Source organism: Oncorhynchus tshawytscha, linkage group LG08 (assembly GCF_018296145.1).
Source record: "Oncorhynchus tshawytscha isolate Ot180627B linkage group LG08, Otsh_v2.0, whole genome shotgun sequence".
Classification (NCBI taxonomy): Eukaryota; Metazoa; Chordata; class Actinopteri; order Salmoniformes; family Salmonidae; genus Oncorhynchus; species Oncorhynchus tshawytscha.
In genome coordinates, this window is record NC_056436.1 from 1214253 (window position 1) to 1239158 (window position 24906).

The following is a 24906-nucleotide window of genomic DNA, read 5'->3' on the forward strand; positions in this document are numbered from 1 at the left end:
TAATAAATATGTTATTGATAAACACACATTCTGGTCCGACTCCCCAGTAGATCATTAATAAATATGTTATTGATACACACACATTCTGGTCCGACTCCCCAGTAGATCATTAATAAATATGTTATTGATACACACACATTCTGGTCCGACTCCCCAGTAGATCATTAATAAATATGTTATTGATAAACACACATTCTGGTCCGACTCCCCAGTAGATCATTAATAAATATGTTATTGATACACACACATTCTGGTCCGACTCCCCAGTAGATCATTAATAAATATGTTATTGATAAACACACATTCTGGTCCGACTCCCCAGTAGATCATTAATAAATATGTTATTGATAAACACACATTCTGGTCCGACTCCCCAGTAGATCATTAATAAATATGTTATTGATAAACACTCCATTGTTCACCTCCCCTTCCTTTCTCTTTGGTCTTTAATGGTGACCCATTACGTATATGCTTCCTTCCTGTCTCGTCAGCCAATCACAGTGCGAAGCAGTGTCGGACGGCGTGCGCCATGCGGGCTACGTGTGCGGAGTGTACCAGCAGCAGCTCTGAGTGTATGTGGTGCAGCAACATGAGGCAGTGTGTGGACTCTAATGCATACGTAGCCTCCTTCCCCTTTGGACAGTGTATGGAGTGGTACACTATGAACAGCTGTCCACGTAAGACCTCTCTCTGTCTGTCTCTCTATGTCTCTCTGTCTGTCTCTCTCTGATGGAGTGGTACACTATGAACAGCTGTCCACGTAAGACCTCTCTGTCTGTCTCTCTATGTCTCTCTGTCTGTCTCTCTCTGATGGAGTGGTACACTATGAACAGCTGTCCACGTAAGATGTCTCTCTGTGTCTGTCTGTCTCTCTCTGATGGAGTGGTACACTATGAACAGCTGTCCACGCAAGACCTCTCTGTCTGTCTCTATGTCTGTCTCTCTGTCTCTCTGTCTCTGTCTGTCTCTCTCTCTCTGATGGAGTGGTACACTATGAACAGCTGTCCATGTAAGACCTCTCTCTGCCCTCTCTGTCTCTCTCTGTCTCTCTATGTCTCTCTGTCTGTCTCTCTCTGATGGAGTGGTACACTATGAACAGCTGTCCACGTAAGACCTCTCTCTGTCTGTCTATGTCTGTCTCTCTCTGTCTCTCTCTGATGGAGTGGTACACTATGAACAGCTGTCCACGCAAGACCTCTCTCTGTCTGTCTCTCTATGTCTCTCTGTCTGTCTCTCTCTGATGGAGTGGTACACTATGAACAGCTGTCCACGTAAGACCTCTCTGTCTGTCTCTCTATGTCTCTCTGTCTGTCTCTCTCTGATGGAGTGGTACACTATGAACAGCTATCCACGTAAGATGTCTCTCTGTGTCTGTCTGTCTCTCTCTGATGGAGTGGTACACTATGAACAGCTGTCCACGTAAGACCTCTCTCTGTCTCTATGTCTGTCTCTCTCTGTCTCTGTCTCTCTGTCTCTGTCTGTCTCTCTCTCTCTCTCTGATGGAGTGGTACACTATGAACAGCTGTCCATGTAAGACCTCTCTCTGTCCCTCTCTGTCTCTCTCTCTCTCTCTCTGTCTCTCTATGTCTCGGTCTCTCTCTGTCTCTCTATGATGGAGTGGTACACTATGAACAGCTGTCCACGTAAGACCTCTCTCTGTCTCTCTGTCTGTCCCTCTCTGTCTCTGTCTCTCTCTCTCTTTCTCTCTATCTCTCCCTCTGTCTGTCTCTGTCCCTCTCTGTCTCTCAATTCAATTTCAATTCAAGGGCTTTATTGGCATGGGAAACATGTGTTAACATTGCCAAAGCAAGTGAGGTAGATAATATATAAAGTGAAATAAACAATACAAATTAACAGTAAACATTACACATACAGAAGTTTCAAAACAATAAAGACATTACAAATGTCATATTATAAATATACAGTGTTTTAACAATGTACAAATGGTTAAAGGACACAACATAAATAAGCATAAATATGGGTTGTATTTACAATGGTGTTTGTTCTTCACTGGTTGTTTTACTTGGCAACAGGTCACAAATCTTGCTGCTGTGATGGCACACTTTTTATGCTCACTGAGTCTGCAAAGTCAGCATTGGTCAGGTAGTTTGCTCTGTTTTTTTTTTTTGTTAATTCTTTCCAATGTGTTAAGTAATTATCTTTTTGTTTTCTCATGATTTGGTTGGGTCTAATTGTGCTGCTGTCCTGGGACTCTGTAGGGTGTGTTCGTGAACAGAGCCCTGGGACCAGCTTGCTTTGGGGACTCTTCTCCAGGTTCATCTCTCTGGAGGTGATGGCTTTGTTATGGAAGGTTTGGGAATCGCTTCCTTTTAGGTGGTTGTAGAATTTAACGGCTCTTTTCTGGATTTTGATAATTAGTGGGTATCGGCCTAATTCTGCTCTGCATGCATTATTTGGTGTTCTACGTTGAACACGAAGGATATTTTTGCAGAATTCTGCGCGCAGAGTCTCAATTTGGTGTTTGTCCCATTTTGTGAAGTCTTGGTTGGTGAGCGGACCCCAGACCTCACAACCATAAAGGGCAATGGGCTCTATGACTGATTCAAGTATTTTTAGCCAAATCCTAATTGGTATGTTGAAATGTATGTTCCATTTGATGGCATAGAATGCCCTTCGTGCCTCTCTCTCTCTCTCTCTCTCTCTCTCTCTGTCTGTCTGTCTGTCTGTCTGTCTGTCTGTCTGTCTGTCTGTCTGTCTGTCTGTCTGTCTGTCTGTCTGTCTCTCTGTCTGTCTGTCTGTCTGTCTGTCTGTCTGTCTCTCTCTCTGTCTCTGTCTCTGTCTCTGTCTCTGTCTCTCTCTGTCTCTCTCTGTCCCTCTCTGTCTCTCTCTGTCTCTATGTCTTTCTCTGATGGAGTGGTACACTATGAACAGCTGTCCACGTAAGACCTCTATCTGTCTCTCTCTCTTTCTCTGTCTCTCTCTGTCTTTTTATTATTAGTGGATATTGGCCTAATTCTGCCCTGCATGCATTGTTTGTAGTTTTCCTCTGGACATGTAGTAGAATCTTACAGAACTCTGCATGCACGTTTTCAATGGGGTGTTTGTCCCATTTGGTGAAATCTTGTTTTGCAAGTGGACCCCACACCTCGCTGCCATAAGGTGCAATTGGTTCAATGACATACAGTGGGGCAAAAAAATATATAGTCAGCCACCAATTGTGCAAGTTTTCCCACTTAAAAAGATGAGAGAGGCCTGTAATTTTCATCATAGGTACACTTCAACTATGACAGTCAAAATGAGAAAAAAAAAATCCAGAAAATCACATTGTAGTTGACTAGTTCTCTTCTGTGTTAGCTAAAAACTGCTCTGGGTTCAGTTTCATAGGGTTTAATGCTTTCTCTCCTCTCTCTCTCTCCTCTCTCTCTCTCCTAGCTGAGAACTGTTCTGGGTACAGGACGTGTGGCCAGTGTCTGGAGCAGCCGGGCTGTGGCTGGTGTACAGACCCCAGTAATACTGGGCGTGGCCAGTGCATCGAGGGGTCCTATCGGGGGCCGTTCCAGACCGCTGTCCCCGCCCCCTCCACCCTGCCTGGTCCAGCCTCTAGTCCCGCCTCCCAGCCGGCTCTCAACATCAGCATGTGTCCTTACGATACCAAGTACAACTGGAGCTTTATACTCTGTCCAGGTACGCACGCACACACACATACACACACATACACACACACACGCACACACACACCACGCACACACACATCACGCACGCACACACACATCACGCACGCACACACACATCACACACACACACACACACACACGCACACACACATCACGCACACACATTAAAACATCTCTCTCTCCAGCGTGCCAGTGTAACGGCCACAGTCCGTGTGTGAATCACAGTGTATGTGAGAAGTGTGAGGACCTGACAACAGGACGCCACTGTGAGAGCTGCATCTCTGGTTACTATGGAGACCCCACCAACGGGGCAGCTGCCAACGTGAGTCACCGGGGGTCACGGGGGGGGTGAGAGTTCAGGTGTTGTTAGGGGGCACCTCACCACCTCACTGGGACTACATGGAGTGAAAGAAAAGCATTATATTCCAGTTTAGACCTATATAAATAATGTGATTGTGCACCTTTTCCAGTGTGTGTTCTATAATGACCTATGATTGTTATATTAATGTGATAATGTTGATAATGTGACAATGTTGATATATTACTGTGATAATGTTGCATTAATGTGATAATGTTGTATTAATGTGATAATGTTGATATATTACTGTGATAATGTTGATATATTACTGTGATAATGTTGTATTAATGTGATAATGTTGATATTACTGTGATAATGTTGTATTAATGTGATAATGTTGATATTACTGTGATAATGTTATATTAATGTGATAATGTTGATATATTACTGTGATAATGTTGTATTAATGTGATGATGTTGATATTACTGTGATAATGTTGTATTAATGCGATAATGTTGATATATTACTGTGATAATGTTGTGTTAATGTGATAATGTTGATATTACTGTTATAATGTTATATTAATGTGATAATGTTGATATATTACTGTGATAATGTTGTATTAATGTGATGATGTTGATATATTACTGTGATAATGTTGTATTAATGTGATAATGTTGATATATTACTGTGATAATGTTGTATTAATGTGATAATGTTGATATATTACTGTGATAATGTTGTATTACTGTGATAATGTTGTATTAATGTTATAATGATGGTATATTACTGTGATAATGTTGATATATTAATGTGATAATGATTGTATATTACTGTGATAATGTTGATATATTAATGTGATAATGATGGTATATTACTGTGATAATGTTGTGCTAATGTAATCATGTTGATATGTTAATGTGATAATTAATGTGATAATGTTGATATATTCATGTGATAATGCTGGTATATTCATGTGATATTGTTGCTATATTCATGTGATAATGTTGATATATTGTGATTATGCTGATATGTTAATGTGATAATGTTGATGTGATAATGTTTATGTTAATGTGATAATGTTGATATGTTAATGTGATAATGTTAATATACGGATGTGATAATGTCGATATACGAATGTGATAATGCTGATATATAAATGTGATAATGTTGATATATTAATTTGATAACGCTGATATGTTAATGTGATAATGTCGATATATTAATGTGATAATTAATGTGATATTGTTGATATATTCATGTGATAATGTTGTGTTAATGTTGATATATTCATGTAATATTGTTGATATGTTAATGTGATAATGTTGATATGTTAATGTGATAATGTTGATATTTTATGTGATAATGTTGATATGTTAATGTGACAATGTTGATATGTTAATGTGACAATGTTGGTATGTTAATGTGATCATGTCGATATGTTAATGTGATCATGTTGATATGTTAATGTGATAATGCTGATATATTAATGTGATAATGTTGATATACGAATGTGATAATGTTGATATATTAATGTGATAATTAATGTGATATTGTTGATATATTAATATGATAATGATATGTTAATGTGATAATGGCAATATATTAATGTGATAATGCTGATATGTTAATGTGATAATGTTGATATATCCATGTGTTAATGTTGATATGTTAATGGGATAATGCTGATATGATAATGTGATAATGCAGATATGTTAATGTGATAATGCATATATGTTAATGTGGTGATGGTGATATACGCATGTGATAATGTTGATATATTCATGTGATAATGTTGATATATTCATGTGATAATGTTGATATATTCACGTGATAATGTCGATATATTCATGTGATAATGTCGATATATTCATGTGATAATGTTGATATATTCATGTGATATTGTTGATATATTCATGTGATAATGTTGTGTTCATGTGATAATGTTGTGTTGCAGCGTGTAAGTGTAATGGCCATGCCGGTGTGTGTAACCCTAACAACGGGAAGTGTTTCTGCACCACCAAGGGCATCAAAGGAGACCGCTGTCACCTGTAAGTACACTACAGTAGATATTACACACTTAGTACATACATACTACAGTCCACTCCCCTACAGTCCACTACAGTCCACTACACTACAATACACTACAGTCCAGTCCACTACAGTAGATATTACACACTTAGTACATACATACTACAGTCCACTACACTACAGTAGATATTACACACTTAGTACATACATACTACAGTCCACTACAGTACAGTCCCCTACAGTCCACTACAGTACAGTCCACTACAGTCCACTACAGTACAGTCCACTACAGTCCACTACACTACAGTCCACTACAGTCCACTACACTGCAGTCCACTACACTACAGTCCACTACACTACAGTCCACTACAGTATACTACAGTCCACTACAGTACAGTCCACTACAGTCCACTACACTACAGTCCACTACACTACAGTCCACTCCAGTCCACTACACTACAGTTCACTACAGTCCACTACACTACAGTCCACTACAGCCCACTACACTACAGTCCACTACAGTCCACTACAGCCCACTACACTACAGTCCACTACAGCCCACTACACTACAGTCCACTACAGCCCACTACACTACAGTCCACTACAGCCCACTACACTACAGTACACTCCAGTCCACTACAGCCCACTACACTACAGTCCACTACAGCCCACTACACTACAGTCCACTACAGCCCACTACACTACAGTCCACTACAGTCCACTACAGCCCACTACACTACAGTCCACTACAGTCCACTACAGCCCACTACACTACAGTCCACTACACTACAGTCCACTACACTACAGTCCACTACAGTCCACTCCAGTCCACTACAGTTCACTCAGTCCACTACACTACAGTTCACTACAGCCCACTACACTACAGTCCACTAGCCCACTACATTACAGTTCACTACAGCCCACTACACTACAGTCCACTACAGCACACTACACTACAGTCCACTACACTACAGTCCACTACAGTCCACTCCAGTCCACTACACTACAGTCCACTACAGTTCACTACACTAGTCCACTACAGTCCACTCAGCCCACTACAGCCCACTACACTACAGTCCACTACAGTCCACTCAGCCCACTACAGCCCACTACACTACAGTTCACTACAGTCCACTCAGCCCACAACACTACAGTCCACTACATTACAGCCCACTACAGTACACTACAGTTCACTACAGTCCACTACAGTCCAGTCCACTACAGTCCACTATAGTCCTACACTACAGTCCACTACATTACAGCCCACTACAGTCCACTACAGTCCACTACAGTCCACTAGGGTCCAGTCCACTACAGTCCACTACACTACAGTCCACTACACTACAGTCCACTACACTACAGTCCACTACACTACAGTCCACTACAGTCCACTACATAGTTAATATTACATATTCTACAATTCAGACTGCTGTCATCTGTAACAGGGCTCTACGCTGAATTTTTTTTTACAAGGAGCATGTTTGTATTCTCACACAAGGAAATGTAGGAGCACAGTGAATAATATGAGGTGATAAAGCTAGAATCCTATGTTTTTCCTGCCTCACTGGTGCTCGTAAATATATTCCAGGTTAAATATTTAGGTACATATGTAAGTAAAGTGTTTGTACTGTAGAGCCCTGCATGGTTGCCCTGTTTAAGTAGAGTTACTGTCCATGTTGTTAATTGGAACGTTAAAGTCCGTCTCTCACCTCCATTATAGATTTACTGTCCATGTTGTCTCTAACCTCCATTATAGATTTACTGTTCATGTTGTCTCTCACCTCCATTATAGATTTACTGTCCATGTTGTCTCTAACCTCCATTATAGATTTACTGTTCATGTTGTCTCTCACCTCCATTATAGAGTTACTGTCCATGTTGTCTCTAACCTCCATTATAGATTTACTGTTCATGTTGTCTCTAACCTCCTTTCGTTCTCTTTTCTCTCACTTCATCCTCTCTTTTCAGGTGCGAGGTGGAGAACCGTTACCAAGGAAACCCTCTGAAAGGAACCTGTTACTGTAAGTGGAACTCGAGTCTACATTCAGAGTAGAACATCACGCTGAGGCTGAGTCCTTCAGAGTAGAACATCACGCTGAGTCCTTCAGAGTAGAACATCACGCTGAGTCCTTCAGAGTAGAACATCACGCTGAGTCCTTCAGAGTAGAACATCACGCTGAGTCCTTCAGAGTAGAACATTGCGCTGAGTCCTTCAGAGTAGAACATCACGCTGAGGCTGAGTCTTAAATGGCACATTTCCCCTATATAGTGCACTACTTTTGATCAGAGCCCTATGTGCCCTCTGGTTAAAAGGAATGCACAATATAGAGGATAGGGTGCCATTTGGGTCTCAGGCGAAGGTAGTTTTTTTTTACTGTCATCGTGAATGCTGTCTTTGTTCAGTTCAGTGGTACTGCAGTTACTGTAGAGGCCTGTTAGGATCTAACAGTTGTTAAGCCTTGTTCACATATCTTTTTGGCACATCTGATTCATCTTTTTTTTTATTGCAGTCTGATATTTCAAGCCACATTTCAAACCACCTCCGTATGTGGTTTAAAATCAGATACAAATCTGAATCCTGACCATGTGACTTGTGTCTGAACGGTCCAATCTGATTTATTTTCCCCATGTGGTTATTTGGCTCATATTGTTGGTTGCTAGCTATTCTGTTGACAGTTTTGACAAGAACATCTGTTCTGTTCTGTTATACTCACAGACACTATTTTAGAGTGTTTTCTGTCCAAATCTACCAGTTATATGCATATCATATCCTCTGGGCCAGAGTAGCAGGTCGTTAAATTTGGGCATGCTTTTCATCCAAAATTCCGACTGAACCAGGTTTTCCTCTAGGATTTTGCCTGTGCTTAGTTCCATTCTGTTTATTTTTATCCTGAAAACGTCCCCGTCCTTAACTATGGCAAGCATACCCATAACATGATGCAGCCATCACTATGCCTGATAATATGGAGAGTGGTACTCAGTAATATGTTTGGGGCAAATACAACACAACACTTTGTATTCAGGACAAAAAGTGAATTGCTTTGCCACATGTTTTGCAGTTTTACTTCAGTACCTTGTTGAAAACAGGATGCATGATTTGGAATATTTGTATTCTGTACAGGCTTTCTTTTCACTCTGTAAATGTGGTTAGTATTGTGGAGTAACTACAGGGTTGTTGATCCATCCTCAGTTTTCTCCTATCCTGATACCTCCTGTGCCTCGACCTGTTGCTTCGGTCTGTTGTTTCCAAAGGTTTACTATATTTCTTTAAAATGTTGTGTTTGTGTCAACACCTGCTACCAACTAGCCAGCCAATTTGGGTTTCCAATCTCTCCAAAAGAATGTGGTGATTGATGGTATCAGAAGCAGCACTAAGGTCTACGAGCACGAGGACAGATGCAGAGCCTCGGTCTGATGACATTAAAAGGTCAAATACCACCTTCACAAGTGCAGTCTCAGTGCTATGACAGGGTCTAAAATCAGACTGAAGCATTTCGTATACATTGTTTGTCAACAGGAAGGCAGTGAGTTGCTGCGCAACGGCCTTTTCTAAAATTTTTGAGAGGAATGGAAGATACGATATAGGCCGATAGTTTTTTATATTTTCTGGGTCAAGGTTTTGCTTTTTCAAGAGAGGCTTTATTACTGCCACTTTTAGTGAGTTTGGTACACATCCAGTGGATAGAGAGCCGTTTATTATGTTCAACATAGGAGGGCCAAGCACAGGAAGCAGCTCTTTCAGTAGTTTAGTTGGAATAGGGTCCAGTATGCAGCTTGAAGGTTTAGAGGCCATGTTTATTTTCATCATAGTGCAGCTCACCCTGCACTAACATAAATAACATGAGCATGTCTACTTCTGCTAAGCTTCCCAGTAAAGCAATGAAAACAATCAAACATCCCAGAAGAAAAGTGCTCAAAATAGCACACGTTAACATATGTAGCTTAAAGAAACAAGGTCTATGAAGTCAATAAATTGCTAGTAAATGATGACATTCATATTCTGACTATCTCTGAAACTCCCTTTGATACAGTGGTAGCAATACAAGGTTATAACATCTACAGAAGAAACAGAAATGACAGTGGTGGAGGTGTTGCTGTTTATATTCAGAGACCACATTCCTGTAAAGCTTATAGAGAGGATCTCATGTTAAATACTGTTGAAGTAATAATGGCTACAGGTTCATCTGCCTCACCTAAAGCCCATTCTTGTGGGAAGCTTCTATAGACCACCAAGTGCCAACAGTCAGTATCTGGATAATATGTGTGAATTGCTTGATATTGTATGTGATACAGAGGTATCTTTTCTGGGTGATTTCAGTATTGACTGGCTTTCATCAAGCTGGCCACTCAAGAAAAAAATTCAAACTGTAACCAGTGTCTGCAACCTACCAGGGTAGTTACAAACAGCACAGGAATGAAATCAAGTGTACTGATCACATCTTTACTAATGCTGCAGAAATTTGCTTTAAAGCAGTATCCAGATCAATAGGATGTAGTGATCACAATATATTAGCCATATCTAGGAAAACCAGAGATCCAAAGGCTGGGCCTAATATATTGTATAAGAGGTCAGGCTGGGCCTAATATAGTGTATAAGAGGTCATACAAGAAGTTCAGTAGTGATTCCTACATTGATGATGTAAAGAATATTTATTGGTCTGTGGTGTGTAATGAGGAGCAACCAGACGCTGCACTTGACACAATTATGAAATTGCTTATTCCAGTTACTAATAAGCATGAACCCATTAAAATGCCTGTAAAAACTGTTAAATCCTTATGGAATATTGAGGAATTTAACATTTGTATGGTTGAGAGGGATGATGCAAAGGAATGGTAAATATGTCTGTCAGGACAACAGATTGGCAAATGTACTGCAAATTGACAAATCATGTGACTAAACTGAATAAAAAGAAGAAGAAACTATGATAAATGACATAAGAATGATAGTAAAAAGCTTTGGATATACATGAAATCAGGGCAAAAGGGTGAATTCAGCTCCAACATTCATTGAATCAGATGGTTAATTCATCACAAATCCCACTGAAATTGCCAACTACAGCACTTTGAATGTTTTTTTCGTTGGCAAGATTAGCGAACTTCGGCATGACATGCCAGCAACCCAGGAAGAGTAGCTGCTGCCTTGGCAGGAACTAATGGGGATCCATAATAAACACCAGGTAGAGTAGCTGCTGCCTTGACATTAACTAATGGGGATCCATAATAAACCCCAGGAAGAGTAGCTGCTGCCTTGACAGGAACTAATGGGGATCCATAATAAACCCCAGGAAGAGTAGCTGCTGACAGGAACTAATGGGGATCCATAATAAATCCCAGGAAGAGTAGCTGCTGCCTTGGCAGGAACTAATGGGGATCCATAATAAACCCCAGGAAGAGTAGCTGCTGCCTTGACAGGAACTAATGGGGATCCATAATAAACCCCAGGAAGAGTAGCTGCTGCCTTGACAGGAACTAATGGGGATCCATAATAAACCCCAGGAAGAGTAGCTGCTGCCTTGGCAGGAACTAATGGGGATCCATAATAAACCCCAGGAAGAGTAGCAGCTGCCTTGACAGGAACTAATGGGGATCCATAATAAACCCCAGGAAGAGTAGCTGCTGCCTTGACAGGAACTAATTATTTATAAAATCCAAATAAACCCCAGGTAAGAGTAAAACTGCTGCCTTACAATGACAGGAACAATGGGGATCCATAATAAATACCAAAGATTAAACTGCTGCCTTTTTAAAGGAAATAATGGGGATCCATAATAAACCCCAGGAAGACATTTCAGCTGCTGCATTTAAAACTAATGGGAAAAACATAAGTAAACCCCAGGAAGAGTAGCTGCTGCCTTGACAGGAACTAATGGGGATCCATAAGTGAACCCCAGGAAGAGTAGCTGCTGCCTTGACAGGCAACTAATGGGGATCCATAATAAACCCCAGGAAGAGTAGCTGCTGCCTTGACAGGAACTAATGGGGATCCATAATAAACCCCAGCAAGAGTAGCTGCTGCCTTGGCAGGAACATATTTATTTATAAAAAATAAAAAATTGTAACCTTTATTTAACTAGGTAAGTCAGTTAAAACAAATTCTTATTTACAATGACGGCCTAGGAACAGTGGGTAAATAACTAATACAAATACAATTATTAAACTCTAACCTTTTTAAAGTAAATATTGGCCTCATGGTGAAACCCTTATTGACTGAAGACATTTCAGCTTTTCATTTAAATTTAATGTTGAAAAACATACCAGTGACCTTTTGGCAACGGACATGCTGTCAGTATAGTGATGTAGGTCTTTACAGGCAACGGACATGCTGTCAGTATAGTGATGTAGGTCTTTACAGGCAACGGACATGCTGTCAGTATAGTGATGTAGGTCTTTACAGGCAACGGACATGCTGTCAGTATAGTGATGTAGGTCTTTACAGGCAACGGACATGCTGTCAGTATAGTGATGTAGGTCTTTACAGGCAACGGACATGCTGTCAGTATAGTGATGTAGGTCTTTACAGGCAACGGACATGCTGTCAGTATAGTGATGTAGGTCTTTACAGGCAACGGACATGCTGTCAGTATAGTGATGTAGGTCTTTACAGGCAATGGACATGCTGTCAGTATAGTGATGTAGGTCTTTACAGGCAATGGACATGCTGTCAGTATAGTGATGTAGGTCTTTACAGGCAACGGACATGCTGTCAGTATAGTGATGTAGGTCTTTACAGGCAATGGACATGCTGTCAGTATAGTGATGTAGGTCTTTACAGGCAACGGACATGCTGTCAGTATAGTGATATAGGTCTTTACAGGCAACGGACATGCTGTCAGTATAGTGATGTAGGTCTTTACAGGCAACGGACATGCTGTCAGTATAGTGATGTAGGTCTTTACAGGCAACGGACATGCTGTCAGTATAGTGATGTAGGTCTTTACAGGCAACGGACATGCTGTCAGTATAGTGATCCATGTTTCCCCCATGATGATGTTTCCCTATTGTTCACACCACAGCTGGTAGAAGAAACGTCTCCAGTCTCAGGAGGACGACCGCTGTTCTAACATGTAGCTGTGTTTATCTCCCTACCAGACACCCTGCTGATAGACTACCAGTTCACCTTCAGTCTGTCTCAGGAGGACGACCGCTACTACACCGCCATCAACTTTGTAGCCACACCCGAGGAGGTAGGACCACACCTACACTGCTGAGGTCAGGGGTCAGGCCACTCCTGAGGAGGTAGGACCACACCCACACTGCTGAGGTCAGGGGTCAGGCCACGCCCGAGGAGGTAGGACCACACCATACTGCTGGGGTCAGGGGTCAGGCCACGCCCGAGGAGGTAGGACCACACCATACTGCTGGGGTCAGGGGTCAGGCCACGCCCGAGGAGGTAGGACCACACTATACTGCTGGGGTCAGGGGTAGTAGGTCAGCAGTTGGGCCACGCCCATGGAGGTTGAGTTTAAACATACTTTTTGTACAGTTGGAAGTTTACACACACCTTAGCCAAATACATTTAAACTCAGTTTTTCACAATTCCTGACATTTAATCCTAGTAAAAATTCCCTGTCTTAGGTCAGTTAGGATCACCACTTTATTCTAAGAATGTGAAATGTCAAAATAATAGTAGAGAATGATTTATTTCAGCTTTTATTTCTTTAATCACATTCCCAGTGGGTCAGAAGTTTACATACACTCAATTAGTATTTGGTAGCATTGCCTTTAAATTGTTTAACTTGAGTCAATTGTTTCGGGTTGCCTTCCACAAGCTTCCCACAATTAATTGGGATAATTATGGCCCATTCCTCCTCACTGAGCTGGTGTAACTGAGTCAGGCTTTTTCAGTTCTGCCCACAAATATTCTATGGGATTGAGGTCAGGGTTTTGTGATGGCCACTCCAATACCTTGACTTTGTTGTCCTTAAGCCATTTTGTCACAACTTTGAAAGTATGCTTGGGGTCAGACCCATTTGCGAACAAGCTTTAACTTCCTGACTGATGTCTTGAGATGTTGCTTCAATATATCCACATAATTTTCCATCCTCATGATGCCATCTATTTTGTGAAGTGCATCAGTCCCTCCTACAGCAAAGCACCCCCACAACATGATGCTGCCACCCCCGTGCTTCACGGTTGGGAGGGTGTTCTTCGGCTTGCAATCCTCCCCCTTTTTCCTCCAAACATAACGGTGGTCATTATGGCCAAACAGTTCTATTTTTGTTTCATCAGACCAGCGGACATTTCTCCAAAAAGTACGATTTTGTCCCCTTGTGCAGTTGCAAACCGTAGTCTGGCTTTTTTATGGCAGTTTTGGAGCAGTGGCTTCTTCCTTGCTGAGCGGCCTTTCAGGTTATGTCAATATAGGACTCATTTTACTGTGGATATAGATACTTTTGTACCTGTTTCCTCCAGCATCTTCACAAGGTCCTTTGCTGTTGTTCTGGGATTGATTTGCACTTTTCGCACCAAAGTACGTTAATCTCTAGGAGACAGAACGCGTTTCCTTCCTGAGCAGTATGATGGCTGCGTGGTCCCATGATGGTTATACTTGCGTACTATTGTTTGTAAAGATGAACGTGGTACCTTCAGGCGTTTGGAAATTGCTCCCAAGAATGAACCAGACTTGTGGAGGTCTACATTTTTTTTTCTGCGGTCTTGGCTGATTTCTTTTGATTTTCCCATGATGTCAAGCAGAGACACTCAGTTTGAAGATAGGCCTTGAAATACATCCACAGGTTCACCTCCAATTGACTCAAATGATGTCATTTAGCCTCAGAAGCTTCAGAAGCTTCTAAAGCCATGACATCATTTTCTGGAATGTTCCAAGCTGTTTAAAGGCACAGTCAACTTAGTGTATGTAAACTTCTGACCCACTGGAATTGTGATACAGTGAATTATAAGTAAAATAATCTGTATGTAAACAATTGTTAGAAAAATTACTTGTGTCAAGCACAAAGTAGATGTCCTAACCAACTTGCCAAAACGATAGTTTGTTCACAAGAAATTTGTGGAGTGGTTGAATAATGACTCCAGCCTAAGTGTATGTAAACTTCTGACTTCAACTGTGTGACTCGTTTCAGGAAACTAGCTGTATGTCACTAACTCACAGGAGCGTTTGAACCTAAACTTTTTTTTTTCAATCAAAAATGCGTTTTTTTTGGCAGATGTGCCTTCTGGAACATGTGAACTTTCATGTGCCTTAATAAAAAACGTGTATGCCATCTGTATATATGAATAAAATGGTTACATTACGAGTTGGTTTAGCCACAGAAAAAGTCACCAACCTTCCTGCTAGTCGTGATTGGCTGAGATAATGAGGAGGCTGGACATGCCAAGAGAGGAGTTTGGATTGGTCTGCCATGTAGCACTCTTCTGTCTATAACATGAGCTGCTCAGTATGTACACCTTTATAAATATCACATAGTTGAACTGCGTCAGTGTTGCTCTCCACTTTCTGGAGGACCGAGTTTTGAAATGAGTGGAATTAGAGAATGACAGCTAAGGAGATGGAGAAAATTCTACCTTTTGATTGCAAATATGCTGACAACGTCAAAGAAGAGATTTCCAGTAGGTACCAAAAATCTCAAAAGTTGATCAAATTTCAACTTTCAAAGCAGAATTACTTGTTTCCTCAACTGTAGTGTATGATATACCATTTTGTAGCTCTGAGTCTACTTTTATCCAATGTAAAAACCACCATAAGACAAATCGAGCCGGTTGGTCACGTAGGTAGTGTCCTTATACCACAGCATTGTTGAATACTCTTTTCTGATTGGCTAGAAGGGCATTCTAGAATGGACATTAAAACCAACAGTTGGGAAATATATCTGGCCACCTTGCAATCATGATGCAATATGCGCCTACACATGCAAATTGTACTTGCTACAAAGTTACAAAAACCTAAACCACCAACCACACAAAGTGAAATTGGATAAAGCTGTCCAAATCCTCCCACATTTTTCTAGTTTCACCAGCTGTTTTTCAGTAACAGGTTGAATTAGGAATGTCATATTGGCAGGTTTGCAAACAACAAACTATTTAGCTAGCTTCTAACCTAGTGTTTGATATGCAATGCGATCTCCTTGTAATGAACAGTCAGTGTTGATGAATATCCTGACGAGAAAGATTTTCTAGGTATGCCAGGCAAAATTGGGCATCATCAGCTCATTGTTATACTGTAGATGAATGTCAATAGAAAACAGCTACTTCGCGGAGGTCGTGACTGATGTTAGCGGTAGCTAGCTGACTGGCTACCAAACATGGGATAAAAACGTTGCCAGCGAGCAACGGAATATACAGAACCAACAAATCCAACAGACCAAAAGATGGGAAAGAATGAAACTATGAATATATTTTTTTTTAAATTACCGGTAAATGTGTACTTAGTGTTGTTTTCTTTGGAAACTGTGGAATAAGCACTTCTGTTCTGTACATTACCTTTGTCGTGTCTTTGGCCATGCCTGCTCTGCTGCCTCAGGGCCTGGACAGTGTTGTGTCTTTGGCCATGCCTGCTCTGCTGCCTCAGGGCCTGGACAGTGTTGTGTCTTTGGTCTTGCCAGATTAAGTGATATGACATGCTATTCTATAAAATCCTTTCTCTGTAATTAATATTACCTGATTGAGCTAATCATGTAAATATAATTAACTAGAGAGTGGGGGCACCACAAAATAATTTTAATAGAGCTGTTATCTTCTGAATAAACTCTTAAATACCTAGTAATATTTTTACATCAATAGCAGTCAATATTAATAGTCACCTTATTTCAGTCTCATCTGAAAGTTGTAAATTCTTGGTTATCTTCACGAACTCTGGCTAACAAATCAGCAATACAAAATTGACTAAATACCTAACTAATCACACAGAATTACATATACACAGAATTAATTATACCTTGATTACAAATGACGTCATAAAGGAAAACGTCCCTAGCGGGCGGAACAGATATGACAGCTGGTTCCACAAAAGAAAAGGGCTGGGTTTGAGTGAAAGAGCGGGAAGACTGAGGGACAATGTAAGAAGATGTGCTATCGTAAATACAGTATCTTATGCATTCTAATTTACCGCCCATTTGGAAAAGGAAAATGCAATAAATATTTACTCTGAGCTGCGCTTTGGTAGGTTGGTGGTAGATGGAAGGCCGTGTTGCCAAACCGAGTCCTTTGTCCTTTAAAGAATGTCTCTGCTGGTCAATTGGATACGTTGTAGTAACGTCGTGTTCTGTTACAGCCTTATTCTAAAATAGATTTTTTTTAAAACAGGTTTTTAGAAATGTTTGCAAAAAAACAGAAATACTATTTAAATAAGTATTCAGACCCTTTGCTATGAGACTCGAAATTAAGCTCAGGTGCATCCTGTTTCCATTGATCATCCTTAAGATGTTTTTACAGTTGATTGGAGTCCACCTGTGGTAAATTAAATTGATTGGACATGATTTGGAAAGGCACACACCTGTCTATATAAGGTCCCACAGTTGACAGTGCCTGTCAGATCACCCAGACAGGATTGTGTCGAAACACAGATCTGAGGAAGGCTACCAAAAAATGTCTGCAGCATTGAATGTCCCCAAGAACACAGTGGCCTCCATCATTCTTAAATGTAAGAAGTTTGGAACCACAAAGACTCTTCCTGGAGATGGAGAATGACCTTGGTCAGGGAGATGACCAAAAACCCAATGGTCACTCTAGCTCCAGAGTTACTCTGTGGAGATGGGAGAACCTTCCAGAAGGACCACCATCTCTGCAGCACTCCACCAATCAGGCCTTTATGGTAGAAGTAAAAAGGCACATGACAGCTTGTTTAGAGTTAGCCAAAAAGCACCTAAAGACTCTCAGACCAATCAGGCAGTTATGGAGAGTGGCCATTAAAGGAAGCAACTCCTCAGTAAAAGGCACATGACAACTCGCTTGGAGTTGGCCTAAAGGCACTGAAACAACCACATTTAAAACACAAGGACAACATTACACAGATAAGCTAACAGTTACAGAAATCAGGAATGCAGTTTGAGTCTATCTGAGCTACTGTGTCCCACACACCACCACCTGTTATGTTGGGTAAAACTGACCAAAAAAAATATGTTTTTCTGACTATTTAAGGAAATACAGACATGCACCCCATTACTACAAGACAAAACAGTTCATTCAAACCTGATGGTCTTGTATCGTGACTTTACTTTCATTAATCTGATGACTGTTATTCATTTAATCCACTAACTAGGTTTAATTGTTATCCGATTTAAATGTCTCATGTAACAATGAACTCATTAGGAATTTGGGGCACCACGGGAAGAGGTTGTTTAAAGATTTACAATCTCCTGAATTAAACTCCTAGAAGGTATATACCTATTTTATCGATAAACATTAATCTTATAAATCATTACCTCGTATGATTATCATTATTCTGAACAGTCGTAACCTTCTTGGATCTGCAAATAACCCAGCCTTACTTATGATTCAGTACCACACCAATTGGTTGAATTATTTATTTACTAGCTTATTAAAATGATAAAACAGGTGATTTGAGACTCGTAGTAGGATGGGATGGTTTGCAGCTTAGTATGATGGTCCCAATTCGATTCGCAGCATTGATTGTCTGGCCTACACCTCGTGATGATTATTCAGGGTTCAGGATCCAGACCACTTTACACGCACAGCAGCAACCTGGCAATGTTCTGGTCTGGTATGTTAATTCTTAGCAAGTCCTTTTAAGCAGTCTGGTCGAAAAGGACTGTTCCATCACACTGACACGCTCTTCTGACCTCACTCGGGGCGTGGCTACTTAATGTGCAAAGAATATGATTAGAAGTTATATCTTATGATTCCTAACATCACATTCCCATCTTAACAGAAATACTTTCATCATTGTTCATATCACATAGACAACTTGACAGATAAAGGGGTATCCTTTCCCAGTGACAGTATTTCATCCATACACTTTTTAATGATATCACAAAATAAGAAACAATATGACATTAGTTTTCTACATCTCCCCACTGAACATTCCCCAAATTCTTTATGTTAGAATTTTTGTTCCATTATCCACTTTTTTGGATGTTAAAGGTTTGGCTGGGCAACAGTCTGGAGACAAAATACATTATTTTAGTCCAATTTTGGAGTGTAGAGAGAGAAAGTTTCCCCCTCTAGAGATTTACAGCAGGGTGTGAATGGTGACCATCCAGAAGCTCCCCCTCTAGTCTCTATGTACAGTAACACATTGTCCTATCCTCTCATCATCATCATCATCAGACTAGAATAGATGTATTGACATGTACAGTAACACATTGTCCTATCCTCTCCTCCTCCTCCTCATCAGACTAGAATAGATGTATTGACATGTACAGTAACACATTGTCCTATCCTATCCTCTCCTCCTCATCATCAGACTAGAATAGATGTATTGACACGTACAGTAACACATTGTCCTATCCTCTCCTCCTCCTCATCATCATCAGACTAGAATAGATGTATTGACATGTACAGTAACACATTGTCCTATTCTCTCCTCTTCCTCTCTTCCGCAGCAGAATCGTGATCTGGTTGTGTTCATCAACGCCTCCAAGAACTTCAACCTCAACATCACTTGGGCCGCCAGCTTCACAGGTAACACCGTAACATACCTTCACAGGTAACACCTTAATACACCTTCACAGGTAACACCTTAACACACCTTCACAGGTAACACCTTAACACACCTTCACAGGTATCACCTTAACACACCTTCACAGGTAACACCTTAACACACCTTCACAGGTAACACCTCAAGATACCTTCACAGGTAACACCTTCACAGGTAACACCTTAACACACCTTCACAGGTAACACCTTAACACACCTTCACAGGTAACACCTTAACACACCTTCACAGGTAACACCTTAACACACCTTCACAGGTAACACCTCAAGATACCTTCACAGGTAACACCTTCACAGGTAACACCTTAACACACCTTCACAGGTAACACCTTAACACACCTTCACAGGTAACACCTTAACACACCTTCACAGGTAACACCTTAACACACCTTCACAGGTAACACCTTAACACACCTTGACAGGTATCACCTTAACACACTTTCACAGGTAACACCTTAACACACTTTCACAGGTAACACCTTAACACACCTTCACAGGTAATACCTTAACACACCTTCACAGGTAACACCTTAACACACCTTCACAGAGAGAAGATACTTTAACTAAATCTCGTCTATCACCCTCTCCCTCAGTAGGTACCCAAACGGGCGAGGAGATCCCCATTGTCTCCAGGGGTAACATCAAGGAGTTTAAAGACAGTTTCTCCAATGAGAACTTTGACTTCCGCAACAATCCAAACATCACCTTCTTCGTCTATGTCAGCAACTTCACCTGGCCCATCAAGATACAAGTAGGTTACATGAGATATGAGACGCACATACACACACATGCACGTAAACACACACATGCACATGCATGCACACACCTCATCTCAGCTGTCCATCAAAGATGATTCCAACAATGCTTCTGTTGTGGATGGGGGTAGGGGTTGGAATGGGAGGTAGGGGATGGAATGGGAAGTAGAGGATGGAATGGGAGGTAGGGGTTGGAATGGGAGGTAGGGGTTGGAATGGGAGGTAGGGGTTGGAATGGGAGGTAGGGGTTGGAATGGGAGGTAGAGGTTGGAATGGGAGGTAGGGGATAGAATGGGAGGTAGAGGATGGAATGGGAGGTAGGGGATGGAATGGGAGGTAGGGGATGGAATGGGAGGTAGGGGATGGAATGGGAGGTAGGGGATGGAATGGGAGGTAGGGGATGGAATGGGAGGTAGGGGTTGGAATGGGAGGTAGGGGTTGGGATGGGAGGTAGGGGGAATGGGAGGTAGGGGTTGGGAGGTAGGGGATGGAATGGGAAGTAGAGGATGGAATGGGGAGTAGAGGATGGAATGGGGAGTAGAGGATGGAATGGGGAGTAGAGGATGGAATGGGGGTAGAGGATGGAATGAGGAGTAGGGGATGGAATGGGGGTAGGGGATGGAATGGGGGTAGGGGATGGAATGGGGGTAGGGGATGGAATGGGAGGTAGGGGATGGAATGGGAGGATGGAATGGGAGGATGGAATGGGAGGTAGGGGATGGAATGGGAGGTAGGGGATGGAATGGGAGGTAGGGGATGGAATGGGAGGTAGAGGATGGAATGGGAGGTAGGGGATGGAATGGGAGGTAGGGGATGGAATGGGAGGTAGGGGATGGAATGGGGGGTAGTGGATGGAATGGGAGGTAGGGGTTGGAATGGGAGGTAGGGGTTGGAATGGGAGGTAGAGGATGGAATGGGAGGTAGGGGATGGAATGGGAGGTAGGGGTTGGAATGGGAGGTAGGAAGGGGTTGGGAGGTAGGGGTTGGAATGGGAGGTAGGGGTTGGAATGGGAGGTAGGGGTTGGAATGGGAGGTAGGGGATGGAATGGGAGGTAGGGGTTGGGAGGTAGGGGATGGAATGGGAGGTAGGGGTTGGGAGGTAGGGGTTGGAATGGGAGGTAGAGGATGGAATGGGAGGTAGGGGATGGAATGGGAGGTAGGGGTTGGAATGGGAGGTAGGAAGGGGTTGGGAGGTAGGGGTTGGAATGGGAGGTAGGGGTTGGAATGGGAGGTAGCGGTTAGAATGGGAGGTAGGGGTTGGAATGGGAGGTAGGGGATGGAATGGGAGGTAGGGGTTGGGGGAGGTAGGGGATGGAATGGGAGGTAGGGGTTGGGAGGTAGGGGATGGAATGGGAGGTAGGGGATGGAATGGGAGGTAGGGGATGGAATGGGAGGTAGGGGATGGAATGGGAAGTAGATGATGGAATGGGGAGTAGTGGATGGAATGGGGAGCAGAGGATGGAATGGGAGGTAGGGGATGGAATGGGGAGTAGAGGATGGAATGGGGAGTAGAGGATGGAATGGGGAGTAGAGGATGGAATGGGGAGTTGGGGATGGAATGGGGAGTTGGGGATGGAATGGGGAGGTAGAGGATGGAATGGGGAGTAGAGGATGGAATGAGGAGGTAGAGGATGGAATGGGGAGGTAGGGGATGGAATGGGGAGTAGGGGATGGAATGGGGAGTAGAGGATGGAATGGGGAGGTAGGGATGGAATGGGGAGTAGAGGATGGAATGGGGAGTAGGGGGATGGAATGGGGAGTAGGGGATGGAATGGGAGGTAGGGGGATGGAATGGGGAGTAGGGGATGGAATGGGAGGTAGGGGATGGAATGGGGAGGTAGGGGATGGAATGGGGAGGTAGGGGATGGAATGGGGAGTAGGGGATGGAATGGGAGGTAGGGGATGGAATGGGAGGTAGGGGATGGAATGGGAGGTAGGGGATGGAATGGGAGGTAGGGGATGGAATGGGAGCTAGGGGATGGAATGGGGAGTAGGGGATGGAATGGGGGGTAGTGGATGGAATGGGAGGTAGGGGTTGGAATGGGAGGTAGGGGTTGGAATGGGAGGTAGGGGTTGGAATGGGAGGTAGAGGATGGAATGGGAGGTAGGGGTTGGAATGGGAGGTAGGAAGGGGTTGGGAGGTAGGGGTTGGAATGGGAGGTAGGGGTTGGAATGGGAGGTAGGAAGGGGTTGGGAGGTAGGGGTTGGAATGGGAGGTAGGGGTTGGAATGGGGAGTAGAGGATGGAATGGGGAGTTGGGGATGGAATGGGGAGTTGGGGATGGAATGGGGAGTAGGGGATGGAATGGGGAGTAGAGGATGGAATGAGGAGTAGAGGATGGAATGGGGAGTAGGGGATGGAATGGGGAGTAGGGGATGGAATGGGGAGTAGAGGATGGAATGGGGAGTAGAGGATGGAATGGGGGTAGAGGATGGAATGGGGGTAGAGGATGGAATGGGGAGGTAGAGGATGGAATGGGGAGTAGGGGATGGAATGAGGAGGTAGAGGATGGAATGGGGAGGTAGGGGATGGAATGGGAGGTAGGGGATGGAATGGGGAGGTAGGGGATGGAATGGGGAGGTAGGGGATGGAATGGGGAGTAGGGGATGGAATGGGAGGTAGGGGATGGAATGGGAGGTAGGGGATGGAATGGGAGGTAGGGGATGGAATGGGAGGTAGGGGATGGAATGGGAGCTAGGGGATGGAATGGGGAGTAGGGGATGGAATGGGGGTAGTGGATGGAATGGGAGGTAGGGGTGGAATGGGAGGTAGGGGTTGGAATGGGAGGTAGGGGTTGGAATGGGAGGTAGAGGATGGAATGGGAGGTAGGGGTTGGAATGGGAGGTAGGAAGGGGTTGGAATGGGAGGTAGGGGTTGGAATGGGAGGTAGGAAGGGGTTGGGAGGTAGGGGTTGGAATGGGAGGTAGGGGTTGGAATGGGAGGTAGGGGTTGGAATGGGAGATAGGGGATGGAATGGGAGGTAGGGGTTGGGAGGTAGGGGATGGAATGGGAAGTAGATGATGGAATGGGAAGTAGATGATGGAATGGGAAGTAGATGATGGAATGGGAAGTAGAGGATGGAATGGGGAGTAGTGGATGGAATGGGGAGTAGAGGATGGAATGGGAGGTAGGGGATAGAATGGGAGGTAGAGGATGGAATGGGAGGTAGAGGATGGAATGGGTGGTAGGGGATAGAATGGGAGGTAGAGGATGGAATGGGAGGTAGAGGATGGAATGGGAGGTAGGGGATGGAATGGGAGGTAGGGGTTGGAATGGGAGGTAGGAAGGGGTTGGGAGGTAGGGGATGGAATGGGAGGTAGAGGATGGAATGGGAGGTAGGGGTTGGAATGGGGGTAGGGGTTGGGAGGTAGGGGATGGAATGGGGAGTAGGGGATGGAATGGGGAGTAGAGGATGGAATGGGGAGTAGGGGATGGAATGGGGAGTAGGGGATGGAATGGGGAGTAAGGGATGGAATGGGGAGTAGAGGATGGAATGGGGAGTAGAGGATTGAATGGGGAGTAGAGGATGGAATGGGGAGTAGGGGATGGAATGGGGAGTAGGGGATGGAATGGGGAGTAAGGGATGGAATGGGGAGTAGGGGATGGAATGGGGAGTAGGGGATGGAATGGGGAGTAGAGGATGGAATGGGGAGTAGGGGATGGAATGGGGAGTAGGGGATGGAATGGGGAGTAGGGGATGGAATGGGAGTAGAGGATGGAATGGGAAGTAGGGGATGGAATGGGAGGTAGGGGTTGGAATGGGAGGTAGGGGATGGAATGGGAGGTAGGGGATGGAATGGGAGGTAGGGGTTGGAATGGGAGGTAGGAAGGGGTTGGGAGGTAGGGGTTGGAATGGGAGGTAGGGGTTGGAATGGGAGGTAGGGGTTGGAATGGGAGGTAGGGGTTGGAATGGGAGGTAGGGGATGGAATGGGAGGTAGGGGATGGAATGGGAGGTAGGGGGTGGGAGGTAGGGGATGGAATGGGAGGTAGGGGTTGGGAGGTAGGGGATGGAATGGGAGGTAGGGGATGGAATGGGAAGTAGATGATGGAATGGGAAGTAGAGGATGGAATGGGGAGTAGAGGATGGAATGGGGAGTAGAGGATGGAATGGGGAGTAGAGGATGGAATGGGGAGGTAGAGGATGGAATGGGAGGTAGGGGATAGAATGGGAGGTAGAGGATGGAATGGGAGGTAGAGGATGGAATGGGAGGTAGGGGATGGAATGGGAGGTAGAGGATGGAATGGGAGGTAGGGGATGGAATGGGAGGTAGGGGTTGGAATGGGAGGTAGGAAGGGGTTGGGAGGTAGGGGATGGAATGGGAGGTAGAGGATGGAATGGGAGGTAGGGGTTGGAATGGGAGGTAGGGGTTGGGAGGTAGGGGATGGAATGGGGAGTAGAGGATGGAATGGGGAGTAGGGGATGGAATGGGGAGTAGGGGATGGGGTTGGGAGGTAGGGGATGGAATGGGAAGTAGAGGATGGAATGGGGAGTAGTGGATGGAATGGGAGGTAGGGGATGGAATGGGAGGTAGGGGTTTGAATGGGAGGTAGAGGAT

At 43.6% G+C, this 24906-nt stretch overlaps 1 protein-coding gene across 1 annotated transcript in view; it reads left to right on the forward strand.

The window, feature by feature from the left end:
• Positions 1-24906, forward strand: part of atrn (attractin) — a 224784-nt gene that overhangs the window by 90246 nt on the left and 109632 nt on the right. The window contains 9 exon segments of the mRNA XM_042325050.1: positions 492-677; positions 3394-3645; positions 3821-3940; positions 3943-3957; positions 5892-5985; positions 7934-7986; positions 13055-13149; positions 19483-19561; positions 20188-20345. Coding sequence (XP_042180984.1) covers positions 492-677; positions 3394-3645; positions 3821-3940; positions 3943-3957; positions 5892-5985; positions 7934-7986; positions 13055-13149; positions 19483-19561; positions 20188-20345 — 1052 coding nt within the window.